Source organism: Gambusia affinis, linkage group LG20 (assembly GCF_019740435.1).
Source record: "Gambusia affinis linkage group LG20, SWU_Gaff_1.0, whole genome shotgun sequence".
Taxonomy (NCBI): domain Eukaryota; kingdom Metazoa; phylum Chordata; class Actinopteri; order Cyprinodontiformes; family Poeciliidae; genus Gambusia; species Gambusia affinis.
In genome coordinates, this window is record NC_057887.1 from 22,204,985 (window position 1) to 22,219,332 (window position 14,348).

The 14,348-nt window shown below is 38.7% G+C and overlaps 1 protein-coding gene across 1 annotated transcript; it reads left to right on the forward strand.

Moving 5' to 3' along the window:
- The first annotated feature begins 11,885 nt into the window (after positions 1–11,885).
- Positions 11,886–14,234, forward strand: nog2 (noggin 2). Its single transcript, XM_044103460.1, has 2 exons — positions 11,886–13,564; positions 13,720–14,234. The coding sequence occupies exon 1, from the start codon at positions 12,864–12,866 to the stop codon at positions 13,500–13,502; it is 639 nt and encodes a 212-aa protein (XP_043959395.1). The 5' UTR covers positions 11,886–12,863; the 3' UTR covers positions 13,503–13,564; positions 13,720–14,234.
- The last annotated feature ends 114 nt before the right edge of the window (positions 14,235–14,348 follow it).

Sequence of the window (14,348 nt, forward strand, 5' to 3'; positions counted from 1 at the left end):
AAACGGTTTCATTTCGACAAGATGGCCTGTGGCAACACAATGGCTTGGCGGTTGGGAGAATGAACATAATGCCAGTCACTTGTGGTTTGGGTTTACCTAAGTTGGACGAAGCATCTGAAAGACATGTGGTCACATTTTACATCAAATTACTTTTTAGTTAGTGATAAAAAAGAACGTCCTGACACAGTTGTGTTTTAAAATTGATTCTTTCAAGTGGAACCGAGGAGTTTGATGTAACCAAATTGTTTTTGTCTGAAGTCTTTATTCCATTTATGTTACTTTTCCATCCCAGCTTGGAGCGTAAAGCGGGTGGGGGAGGGGGAGCGGCGCAGCGGCCAGCACAGCATCACGGATGAGGGAGCAGATTAGGATGACAGATCAGATCTTCAGGAAATCTGAGTAGTGAAAATACGACTTAACTGTCCAAATAAACCCTCTAAAGCAGAGGTGTCCAAAGTGTGGCACGGGGGCCATTGTGTGACCCTCTGGATGATTTTGTGTGGCCCCCAACCCCAATTCTGGATTGAGGCAAATATGGCCTATAAACACAGGTGGACATTTTTTTAAAATATTTCTTCTAGATTGACAAATTTTACAGACAAATAAAATCTTCTTGAAGGTGCCGTATGCTTCCTGAATACAGTAGATTTTTGGCACAAAATAATTCTTCTTCTTTCAGACTGACCTGTTTTAGGCTTTAAATCCCAATAAGCTGCTGCTGGCCACAACCCCAAACTCAACATTTACACATCAAAATCAAAATGGCTGCAAACAGACACGCAATTATACAACTGTACACCTTTGAAAAGCAGAAGTAGAGCCTCCTGCACAACCAACAAGAATGCAGCAAATGGTTTCTGGATGGTAAGTGAACATTAACTTATTGCCAAAACAACAGCTAGGTGGTTTATTAAGCGCTTGAGCTGTTTAGAGGCAGATTAGACCCAAATGCAAGTATAAACATGAGCAACAGGTGAATTTAGCTTAATAATTTCACATTAGGCTTTTCCACAGTTACAGAAGTTTTTCTGTTTTCTTGGTCTTTTATGCTTTGAAAAGCAGGAGTGGGACCTCCTGCACAACCAGCAAGACTGCAGCAAGTGGTTTCTGGATGGTAAGTTAACAACAAAACACTTGTCCTTTCCAGCAGCCATTGTACAGTGGACTACATATGGGTTGCTAGGTAACAGGCATTTCCTGTTTATTACTTTATGGTCCAGAGGTTTTTGAAACAACTAACTTTCCAGACATCATAAAACATCAACTTACTGCCAAAAACTGGGTGGATTTTTTTTTTTTTTTTTTTTTTTTTTTTTTTTTTTTTTTTTAAGCGTTTGAATTGTTTTAGAAACAATAGGAACCCAAATTGAAGCAAAAAGACATGGAAAAAAAAACATGAAATTTGCAAAAAATGTCCTCATTTTTTGAGTTTTGTCCAAACTCAAAAGGTTTTTGGCAAAACTCAAAATGTTTTGTCCAACAAAAGTTTTTTATTCATTGTCCAGGATTTTTCACATTTGTGTTTTTCACAATTTTGTGTATTATAGGACCACAAATATGATCAATGACTAGAATATTTATAAAGCAATATTAAGAAATGATTGACTTAAAACAACCAAGCGCCAATATCTTGCTGAAAATTTACTTGTAAGTTAGTTTTGTCTTATTTTTAGTGGACTAAGATACTTGCACAAGAAATTAGACAAAAATACTTTGTAAGACTTTGCATTTTTGAAATGTTTGCTTCAATAAAATCTAGCATGTTTTAGTTTAGTATTTGAGCAGATAAGATAATAAATGTCATATTGAATTTTGCATTTAGAAAAAATGAATTTAAAAAACGGGACCACAAGACGAGAACAAAAAGTTTGGACGCCACTGATCTAAAGATCTGATTTTTGTTCTCAATGTTTTCCCGTATCTTCCGCTCTCGGAGGATGTGCCGCTAAGAAAGCAACAGTGACCTTATTGTGAGTGGTGGGAATTAGGCACCAGGCCAATGATGTCACACCAGCACAGGAATCACCCCTCCTGGCACTTTTGTAAAATGTTTCTTTTTATTTCCGGAGTCGTCTTCCAGAAAGCGGTGATCAATTTAATTCCACCCTCATTCCTCCCAGATCTGAGAAACGGGCAAAGAAGAAAAGAGGAGGAGGAGGAGGAGGAGGAGGAGGAGGAGGCAAAGAGAAAAGGCGCTGCTGGGGCTCCGGCTTCCAGTCCGCTCTTCCAGGGGATTTGAAACAAATAAAAGAGGGAGGGGAGAGAAAAAAGAAAGAAAACCACGGGATGCTTTGAGCTGACAACATTCTTGTTTTTGTTTTAACTTTTTAAGATGCAAATGATTAAATCAGTCTGGAATGCTGTTAAGTTGCAGAAGTTTGCTAATTTGGAAGTTGGCAGGTTTGATTAAAGGGAACTTTTCTCTGAGAAAAGATGGGGAATAACTCTATAACTAATAAAAACAGACTTTAAGTAACACCAGTTCATAAAAGTACACGTTATGCTTCGCTAAACCTACTGCTGGGCTTTTGAATTTTTTCTAAATTCTTCCATAATACTCTATTTCTGTCTTGTTTTCATGCTGCTTGTGTACAAAAATGCTTATTCTGAAGATTTCCATGAAGGTTTTCAGACTTTAAACTGCTGCTTCCTTTGAATCAAACATTTTCATTTGACAAATATTTCTTTATTTTCTATAAATTAGAATATTACTGAAAAGTCCATTTATTTCAGGAACCTTGTCTCTATAGCTACAAACAGATTGTTGTTTTTACTTCTGTTAATTATGATAATTTTCTGCTTACAGTTAAAAAAAAAACGTGACTTTTAAAATTACAATATTACATCAGAACAATAATTTTAAAACATATTAAGCTCCACAACCCAGAAATGGAGGAAGATTTTAACTTTTTTCCCAAAATTAATCACTGCACCTCTAATCAGTTGAATGTAAACATATTTGGTAACCATGACAACGTCAGACTCTTGTCTAAAAGCTGATAAAAATCATTGGAGCATTTTGAGTTGAGTAGGAAACATTTGGACTGCAGGACAAATGCTTCATCACTTCATCACTTCATCAAAAGGACATTGTACGGAGCTCTTGTAGTGCCAAAAAGAAGTATTGATTTTGGGGTTTTTTTCAGTAATTTTTTCTTTTCCACAGTGGATAAATAAATAAATGCGCATATTCAAAACAAAACAAAAAAACAAGTAATTTTATACACTAAAAAAAAGGTTTATTAAGGGGGACAAAACAGGAAATCTCCAGTTTTGTTGATGGTTCCAACCAAATGCAAAACACTGAGATATTTTTTCATTATAATTTCTGTAAATCTGCTTTAGCTTACCTTAGAAACATCAATGTTTATATTTCTAAAAGATTTATATACTGTGCAGTACAAAAAATATGTTGAAGAACACCATATGTTGTTCTTCAACATATGAAGAACATATGTTGAAGAACAACATATGTCATAAACAGAAGTAAAAGTACATGTTGCTTCCAAATTATTTCATGTTTCATCCTCATTTTCTCTGAAACTATAGCAGCAGCTGTGATACTTAATTCTGATACCACGATTATTGAAAAACATAAAAACTGATTGCTGATAAAAACTCTGAAATGAAAGAAAAAAACTATAATTTGTTAAAAAATTCTACAAACCCTCTCAGAAGTTTGTCATCTTGACCAAACTGAGTCACTGATTGGAAAACAACGTCTCTGAACTTTAAAAGTGATAACTGATAACACCAACCAATAGATTCTGTAAATCACACAGAGCCAAACAAACAGGCAGAAGTTTCCATGAACACAAATGTAATATTTGGTCTCTTAGCGAGTTTTGGCCCCATGATGCACTTCGCCCCTCGTTTCATTTGATTTAGAAGAGTTCATTTAAATTGTCCGGTTCCTGCGGTTACACATATTTTAAACGTAGCCTATAAACTTTCAACAGACCCGATCATGAGGCATTAGGACGGCCATTACGGAGGGTTAATGTTTCGCCCGATTTCCTTCCAGTTTTGATGTTTTTGGGATCGTTGGAACCCCCAACTGTGTCCAAGTCTCCATCCAGCTGAAGAAAATGGAGTCAGCTTTCTGCTTTCACTGCTGGATCCGTTTTGAACAATCCATTTCTACCTCTCGTGGTGAAACATTCCCACAGCATGATGCCGCCACCACCATACTGTAGAGCTGCTGCAGTGTTTTACAAACATATATTTTAGTCCAAATAACTCAATTTTTGTCTCCTCTGACCATAAAACATTTGGTTTTAATAACTCGTGAGCCATTCCAACTCTGAGCTGAGCATCATGGTGTAGACCGGGGAGTCCAAAGTGTGGCTCCGGGGTCATTTGTGGCCCCTGAACTGATTTTATGCGGTCAATGAAGTAATTTAATTTGTTTAATAAGAGCAAAGTTTGTACTGACAAACTGAAATCCTCCTCAAATGGAAAATATAAGAAACAAAGACATTGTCAAAAATGTTCTGCAAAAACTCAGAAAATTTTTAGATTAATCAAAAAAAAAAAAGAAAAAAGAATCAGATAAATTTTGGAACTTTCTGAATTTGAAAAGTCAAACATTTGCTGGAAAAACCTTAAACATTAATCTTAAAAAAACTTGGAAGTTTTAAGAGTCGAAAATTCAAACAGTAAAAAATTTCCATGTTCTTTGTCTAGAAAATTTCTGATTTTTAATTTTAGAGTTTTTTGACAAAAATTCACTCGTTCTCTTTTTCTATCTGTAATGACGTTAATACACCGCTATACATTAGTGATCTTAACATGCACTCTAAAATGAATATGAGTTGATTTAAAAATAGAGGCACCAAAAGAAGTCCAAAACATTCACTAAAAAGCAACGTCTACTGTCTACTTGTTAAGTAAAAAAACATTAAAAACATAATTTTTTGTTACGAAGATGACACAAAGCAGAAACACTGGCGTTGCAGCTTTTGTTGCACCTACATCTAATCCAACAGGACTGTTTTATTTATTGGCTGTTTGTGCTGCAGTCAGGCTGTCTGGTTCTGTTTGAACGCCTCACGCTCCGAGTTCAAAGTGAGCCCGACTATCACATCACACATCCAAAATGCTGTCTGCAATATTATCACCATTAATCACAGCTTTTGATCACGCAGAGTTTTCTTTTTTTTCCATCATGGGAGGAATGTCGTGAAAGGAACAGAGGATGTAGAGCCGGACTCTGACTCTCTGCAGCAGAGACAACCTCCACACTTAGTCCTGTTTGCTTTTCTTCTCTAAGGGAAAAAATGCTGCTTTGATACCGTTTACTGGGTGTATGCAAAAATAACTTTATGATGAATTTCAGAGAAGAGAAAAAAATGAAGGGGGGCTTCAAAAGTTGTGCTAACAGGAGACAGATTTTTGACATGTTTCCCAAACCATCTGCTTCGGGTTAAGCCTCAGAGTCGGAGTCAACAATGCAGAAGAGAGGAAGACTGGAGACGATGGCAAGGCAGCAGGGAATAAAATAAATGCAATATTGGTGGAAAACTGTTTATTTGAATTGTGTTTTAAATTGTCATGGAAGGAAAGATGCAAATGTTGTGCCAGGAAGCTGGATTTGTTTTTTTTTTTACGTGTTTGAACATTTGACCTGGTTTTCATGCTGCGTTTCACTAAAGTGATAAACAGGGTCTCATCTTAGAAATAGGAATTTGAAGCTTCTGCCGTTTTTAAGGTTTAAGAAAAGGAAACTTTCTCCAGAAAAAGAACGATTCTTTCCAGACTCGTGCAGAAACTTGCACATGTAGAGCAGAAGTGGGCGGACCGATCCAAAATATCGACAATAACAATACCAAATCGGTTTCAGCTTCGGATTTATATTCTAGTTTAAAATTTATATTTTAAGAGTGAATCTTAAAATAAAAATCTCAAGATTCCTTGAACTCTTTATTTAACATTTTTTTAGACTCGATTACTCCAACGCTATTTTTACTGGATTATCCAAAAAAGCAATATGGCAGCTCCAGCTTCTCCAGAATGCTGCTGCAAGAGTCCTGACTAGAACAAAAAGAGATCAGCATATCAGTGCAGTTCTAAGATCCCTGCACTGGCCGCCTGTTGCTCAAAGAATAGAATTTAAAATCTCCTTAATGGTTTACAAAGTACTTCATAATGGAAACCCAGACTACATTTCCGATCTTCAACCATATAAATCATCTAAAAACTGGACTGGAGTTTAATGCCCCTGGTTCTAGTCAATAACAAAACACTAGTCTTTTCCAGCAGCCGTTGTACAGCAAATACAGCGATAAAACCAGCTGACCAAACATGCTGGAGCCAAGTAACGGCGCAGTGCACAACAAACAGGAGGTTTTTGAAATGGGTCATTTTCCAGACAACAAAAAGCATCTGGGTGGGTTTCTAAACACTTAGACTGTTTTTAGAAACAGTTGAGACCCAAATGGAAGTTAATATTAATATGCATTAATATTAAAGTATTAATGCATATTAATACTTTAACATGTCTTAATATGCATATTAATACTTTAATATGTCTTAATATGCATATTAATACTTTAACATGTCTTAATATGCATATTAAGACTTTAATATGTCTTAATATGCATATTAATACTTTAATATGTATTAATATGCATATTAATACTTTAATATGTATTAATATGCATAGTGGATACCACAGAAGGTAAGATCCAAGGTCTTCCTTATCACTGCTTTTGGGGGTTAGCATGTGGAGTATCTTTGTGCAAGGTATCTCAGCTTCCCAAGATGCACTTTGAGGACATTTTCTGTGAATAATTTGGGGTTACGTCTGCTTCATTTTGCAACAACAAATGAGAAAAAAATTCACATAACAATTGCTGTTACAGTCCAGCATCCTTCCAGCTAACTTTCCATGGTCTCTGCCAAAGTGAATGTGAGGTTTTGAACATAAAAGTGTTGATTTGGTTGAAGTGGCTTTGATTGGGAAGGTGTTTTTCTTGTCTTTATTTCCAGCAGTGTTGTGTTTGCGTTCCTCTCTCGTCTCCAAGCGGTCTGGCTCCATCCACCCCTCTGTGCCATTCTGGCCGTCCCCAGTGGGCACAGCCAGCCAGTCTGGCCAGCGATGCCCCTCACTGTGCCCCTGTGCAGGATAAGCTCCCGTCTGGACCTTGGGCTGAGCCCTTTGTGTGCGGCTGTTCGCGCTCCTTCCGCGTTTATATGTGTGCACAGCTTTCAGGAACAAATGAGATGAAGGGGGTCCAATCTGTGCCTGAGGGAAACCTGCTAGCACCCCGGCTGCCCCCAACGCACCCTCACATGCGCCCTATTGAAGCCTAAGGGAGCGTGAACAATCACTGCAGAAACAAAGAGCTAAGTCCCCTTGTTATACAAGCCCAATTTTCAGCAGCAGCCCAACCTCTCGCCTCGGCCGAGGGTCCCACCCCCAACCCAGCATTCCCCTCATCAGAGCTTTGTTAAATCGAGCCAGGTCCCTTTAATGTCGTTATTTAATTAGCCATTCCACAGAGAAACTACCACTGCTACCTCCGCCTGCAACAGGAGAAAAAAGGAGAAAAAGTCCACAAAAAATTCAGAAATTTTGAGATTTACCTCAGAAATTATTTAGAAAATACAAGGACATTTCTGAGCTAGAAAAAAAAACTCAGAAATGTTCAAGAAATAACTTGGAATTTTTTAGAGTGATCTAGGAACTTTTCTAGAAAAAAAAAGAAAAATCGGAAATTTCAAGAATTTTTCAAACTCAGAAATTCCTTGCATTTTCTAGAAAAAACAAAGAACTATCAGCTCCAAATGTTGAAATTTACTAGAAAAGAAATCTGAAATTTTGAAAAAAAAATTTTTACAAAAAATGGGAAACTTTTGAGTTTAAAAGTAAAAAATTTTAATTTTTTTAAATTCTGAAATTTTCTTCTTTTTCCTAGAATTTATTTTTCATCGATATCAAAAAATCTCTGGGGAGAAAAAGGACATTTCTGAGTTTGAAAAGTTCAAAATTTGCTGGAAAAAAATCAGACATTTTTAAGAAACATGGACAGAAAATTAAGGACATTTCTAAAGTCCAAAGTCAAATATCTCAGAGAAACAAAAACTCTGATATTTTGAGAGTAATGTTCAGAAAAAACGACAATTTCTGAGCTCCAAAAGTCAGAAATTTGCAACAAGAAAAATCAGACATTCTGAGATTCATCTCAGAAAATTTTTTGATTTTTCAAACCCAAAAATTTCTCATCTTTCTCATCTTAATGTCAAACCTTCAGAGTTTTTTGGCAGGAGTCACTCCTTCTATTTTCTGTCATCACGTTCTTCGCCTCTGTACATCCAGTTTTTCTCCTGGTCTTTAATTAGCCGGGGGACGGGGGTCGACTTACGACGGGGCTGCTGCAGTATTTGTTCTGAAGACACAGAGAGGGGAAGAGTTTCTCCCTGCATGGGGTTTCTCTCTCAGGACGTCACCCTCAGACCTGCGGAGGGAGACAAAGAGAAGAGCCGGTCCTACAGTATCCGGCTCAGCCTCACTGTCCCCGCCGCCCGCTGGCTCCTGTCTCCGTCACAACTCTAATTATTAACCAGATTATCAACGTGGGTCCTCTGGTGTTGTTGGGGTCACCACAGGGTTTCCAGAAGGGTTTCAATTAAGATTTTTTCACCAATTACAAACTTATTTTGGTACCAAAATAAAGCTCACTTCATCAGAAAGACGATGGAAGACAAAATTATTTGGATTTGATTTATTTTATTTAAATTTTTTTTGCATTATGCTTCATATAAAGTTTTTAGAAATGTCATAAATAATAATGATTCATCTGTGGACTTTGCTTGTGCAAAGATTGATACAGCTGAGGAAAATTAAAAAAAATGTACAGACGTCTTAGTAAAAAAAAAAGAAACATATGTAGATATTTTAGCGTTGGCATCACAAACAAAACTGGAGGTTTTTACTTACTATATGCATTTTTACGTGTCTATTATTGCTTGTTTTCTTCCTTTTTTTAAAAGAAAAAATATCCACTTTTATTTTTCTGTCCGGGCTGCACAGTGGCGCAGTTGGTAGAGCTGTTGCCTTGCAGCAAGAAGGTCCTGGGTTCGATTCCCAGCCCGGGGTCTTTCTGCATGGAGTTTGCATGTTCTCCCTGTGCATGGTGGGTTCTCTCCGGGTTCTCCTGCTTCCTCCCACAGTCCAAAAACATGACTGCCAGGTTAATTGGTCTCTAAATTCTCCCTAGGTGTGTGTGTGTGTGTGAATGGTTGTGTGTCTCTGTGTTGCCCTGCGACAGACTGGCAACCTGTCCAGGGTGAACCCGCCTCTCGCCTGGAACGTAGCTGGAGAGGAACCAGCAACCCTCCCGACCCCATTAGGAACAAAGGGTGAACAGAAAATGGATGGATGGATTTTTCTGTCCAATTATAGCAAAACAATAAGAAATTGTTAGATTCGACTCCTACTGAAGGAGAGTTTTTTATTTTGTGTAAAAAATAATTAAAATAAATTTTGCCACATTGCACAAAAGAAAAAACAATTAAAACCACCAAAATATGTACTTCTTTTGGCACTACCAGAGTTCCATAGGACACCCTTTTGATGAAGATTTCTGGCCACTAACGCCGTTCCCTGCTCAACTCAAAATGTTCAAATGCTTTTTATCAGCTTCTAGCCCAGAGTGTGACGTTTCCATGGTCACCAAATATGTTTACGTTTAACTGAGGGGAGGCGAGAAAAATGTTAAAAAATGCCCCAAATACAGGAGGCAAAGGGTTTAAAATGAATCAGATAATGAATGTGTGTGACCTCTCGTGTTGTTGGGTCGCCAGATGTTTACAGATACAGTACTTGGTAAAACGTTTACTCAAGTACAGAGTAACTGATCAAATTTAGTATTTACAAATGACATCGTAAGTCAAACCAATATATAAAGTTAAGTGGAAATGTTGGTACATTAAGGACCAAAATGGCAATAATTCATATAAGCAGCAAAAAGGATAAAATCAGGAAAATAAAAAATTTCCCAAGACATTTTCTGTCAATAAAAAACTTATGAAACTTTAACAAAAATTTTAAAATGTTTTATTTTGTTTATCATTCAGTGAGGAGATAAACCTGAGATTTTACTCAAGTAAGAAATACTTCATAATAAAATAAAAAAAATACAGTGTAGTAAGAAAAACTTCATTTTTTCAAGTTACTCGAGTAAATGTAACCAGTTACTACACAACTCTGGTTGCAGCCATTGTTAAAAGATTCTCACACCTGAGCTGCTGACCTCTGCAGATCCTCCAGAGTTACCAAAATAATCTTAGCTGATTCTCTGGTAGTTGCTCTCGTCAGTTTTGGTGGTCAATCAGATCTCTGTATGATGGCATATAGTTTTAAAACCTAAACCTGCTTTAAGTTGACCCCTGACCTCTCTACATAACGTCGTTTGTTCACTGATGTTCATGGTTTTAAAATTTCACAAAAGGACAAAAATATTTGTATTGTTTAAAAGGCTTAATAGGATTAACTGGCACAAAATGCTTTAGCAGTTTTATAACAATATTTTAGTCTTAATTTATGATCTTAATTTATTATATTCTTATATTTATTATATTGAGTTATTTTAGTAGACATAAATTAAGACTAAAATAACTAACAAGTAGCTTTTCAGGAAGATATTGGAGATTGTTTTAATTTCTTAATATTGACGGAAAAAAGATACCAGTTTTCCTGGCAGATTATTTTACTTATAACATGAGAAAAATGTTTCGTTATAAGTGAAATAATCTGCTAGTGGAACTAGAACTGGGTTGCTAGGTGACGGGTTGGACTTGGCTGGGGTTGCTAGGTAACGGCGCCTGTGGACCTAGAACTATTTCATCAACATTACGACTCTCTACTCGAGTTAAATGTCTGGATTTTCTACCCGTTGAATGAAAAACAAAAATGTTTTAACCAGACACAAACTCACACCTGCAGTTTCTGTTAGAGTTCAAACATTTTTTATTGAAAGAAGCTGATTTGGAAAAATTTTCTTTTGCCTGATTTTATTTTTTGTTACTTATGTGAATTATTGTCATTTAGCTCCTTAAAATAATTTTTTTAAAATCCACTTAACTTCGTATTTTGTCCATCTGATGATGTAATTTTTAAATATTAAATGATTATAATTTGATCAGTTACTTGGTTCTTGAGTAAACTTCACTACTTTTTACTTTTACTTGAGTAAAGTTATGTTGAAGTATTGCTACTCTTACTTGAGTATGATTTTTGATTCTCCGCCATTTCTGCTCTCAAACAGAAGCAGAAATGTGAAGGCAGTTCATGCTGGATCGACGCCCTCTAGTGACCACAACAAGCCAACCCAACACAATTCAGAGGGTCGAAACATCAAAAACCTCCAAAAAGTCTGGTTTGCTCAAAAATGACAGAAATAACCACTTATTCTGGTCCAATCAGGGGATTTTACAGGTAAAAGGAATTTTAACGCAAAATATACCAGCAGGATTTCCTGAAGTTGCTGTGAACTTTGGTCAAACAGAAGCAGAAAGCGCTGCTTGCTATGGGAAAGTCCTCCCTGGTCATTTATAGCCCCTCAATTACGAGCCTATTTCGTGACCTCTGGGGTTCAGCGGGGCCAATTCCTGTGCAGACCCAAATCCTGATGAACAAAGGTGGAATGCCCCAAACGATTCCCACCAATTTCATGGGAAAGTTCGTCCTGAAGCTCTGTCTCCTGATTCTGACAGCGCATTGAAACCATTAGTCTGCTGCTGCTGCTGATGAAAGCAGATTTGAGTTGCCGTTTCTTTCTGCTGAAAGTTCTTCAAACGTCGTTTCTTTTCCTGAAACACCGGAGCTTTAGGACCCTGCTGATGCGTGTCGTAGCGGCTGATATCCCCCCCACCATCCCCAAACCCCCGGGCTGTCAATCAGAGTGAAAGTGGCCGCGGTGGGCAGGCCTCTCTGACACTTTGTACCGGCGGAGGCGGATATTTAACTTGGGACTGCGCTCCTCTCGCTGCAGACACACACTCCTCTCTCACACACAGTGAAAAGCTCCGGCGCAAAGACTCCTGCAGAAACCCGGTAGGAGCTTCTGTAAGCGGCAGCAGAGAGCAGAGGAGCCAGGAGGAAGGGGGTGTGGAGGTCCCTCAGGAACCCGAAGCGCTGCAGATTGTTGTGGATTGTCTCGTCATGAGTTGCAATTGTTGGTTTTTCTGAGAGGATTCAGCAATGCAAGATTCAGACGAACTCTGAACTCTCATTTTCAAGATTTTTTTTTTTGGTTTGTTTCACCTGAAACCAGAAATAATAATAATAATAATCTACGAGTTGGAACATCCTCTGGAAATATGAATGGATCTTATTTGTTGAGCTGAGATTGCAGTGAGTGCAGGGAGGACCCCCGCAATCAAACACCGCATGTTCGCGGGACTGCGCGCGCTGCTCCGGGACTTTTTGGCAAACATCGGCGCGTCAGGCGACGTGAGGCGCGAGCCGTGCGTAAAAATAACTCCCATCTCCAGCTGGTGACAGTCAAAAGTTGGATTTTGCTCCTCATTCATTCCATGCTGCTCTCCTCTCGGCCGCTGTCATCGCCACTAGTTCCAGTACCCCCCAACCCCCAAAAAGGGTAACCATGACAACCCGGAGAAACCCAAAGTGAATCCAGGGAGCGGGGTGAGGCAGGAGCCAGTTTGAATACTGAAGTTTTTGCGCTTTTTTGTGCAAATCTGAGCTTCATGTCATCCAAACACATCCGCCTCTAGCTTTGGACTGAACTTATGACGCCTTGCCTTGCAGACAACTGATTCATTATTGCCCCCCCTCCCCAAACCCCTTCCCTTCCCCTTACCCAAAATAGAGAAGAACCGGCACCAAGGAGGGAATAATGGGCCTCTCACCCACGCTCCTGGTTTACGCGCTGGTGTGCGTTCACCTCGGAGTCTCCCAGCATTTCTTCCGCCTCCGTCCGCTGCCCAGCGAGCACCTCCCCGTCCCCGACCTGAAGGAGGACCCGGACCCGGAGTACGACCCCCGGGAGCAGGACTTGGCCGAGAAGCCGCTGCGGAAGAAGCTGGGCAGCCACTTCGACACCAACTTCATGGCCATCAGCGCGCCGCTGCCGGTCAACCTCACCTCCGTCCCGGACGCCCAGTGGAAGCCGCCGGGCCACATGCCCAACGAGATTAAAAAGCTGGACCTCACGGAGACCCCCTACGGGAAGCGGTTAAAAGTGGGCAAGAAAGCGCGGAGGAAATTCCTGCAGCTTCTGTGGACCTACACGTACTGCCCCGTGGTGTACACCTGGAAGGACCTGGGCGTGAGGTTCTGGCCGCGCTACATCAAGGAGGGGAACTGCTCCTCCGAGCGCTCCTGCTCCTTCCCGGAGGGCATGTCCTGCAAGCCCGTCAAGTCCATCAGCAAGACGTTCCTGCGGTGGTACTGCCAGGGCTTTCTAAGACAGAAATACTGTACGTGGATACAGGTGCAATACCCAATCATCTCAGAGTGCAAGTGTTCGTGCTGAGTTTACTCCAAGGAAGCGGACTGGAAATACAGTTTCAATTGCACTGTTAACTCTCTACAGAGGTGGGCACCATAGCAGATCTATTTTTTATATGGCATTTAAGTGAAATACCAACAATGTACATATTTAAGGGAGAGAAAAAAAAATGCAGCTATTTTTTCTAACTGAACTTGGACCATATTCAAACATTGTTTTGTTTTGTTTTGTTTTCCTCCAGGAGCACTTCACGAGGAAGAGCTTTTTTATATGAATATATTTTTATGAGACATTGATGAAGGAATTCATAATATGCTACACTTCTCCAAGAGGTGACCTTTTTTTTCGTCAACTGAACAATGATGCTGTTTGTTATGTCATTGCAATGCTGCCTAGAGTTTTTGTAAAATATTAATATCAATATTAATTAAACTGTAAAAAAGTTGAGGTTAAAGATATATAAATATATATATATATATAAATATATATATAAAAGCGTGAACTCAGCTTTTCTTTTTCTTTTGAATACTTAGTATTGTAGGAATAAGCAAATCTGTATGTTTTATTTATTATTTTAACGATTTGTGAGTATAGAGCATAAGGAAAGAGAATAGCAGAATATTACCAGAAAAAAATATGGAAGATGTCTACTTGAATATTTCTAAAAGTGACAAAAAAAAAGAAATAAAGTAAAAAATAAGGCATATCAGTGTATATGTTATGGTTACACGTGTTAGCAATAAAGTCTATCTTTTCAACGTGTTTTAGTGTCAAAAAATGTTGCTTAAAAGAGTGTCTGTGCAGAGGGGTGTGTACACTGTAAAAAAAAGACATCCGAAGACGTCAAGTTTAGTCCAAAAAAACAGGAGT

What these genes read in the sequence shown, in the direction of transcription:
- nog2 (XM_044103460.1), top strand. Translation starts at nt 12,864, where the DNA reads ATGGGCCTCTCACCCACGCTCCTGGTTTACGCGCTGGTGTGCGTTCAC.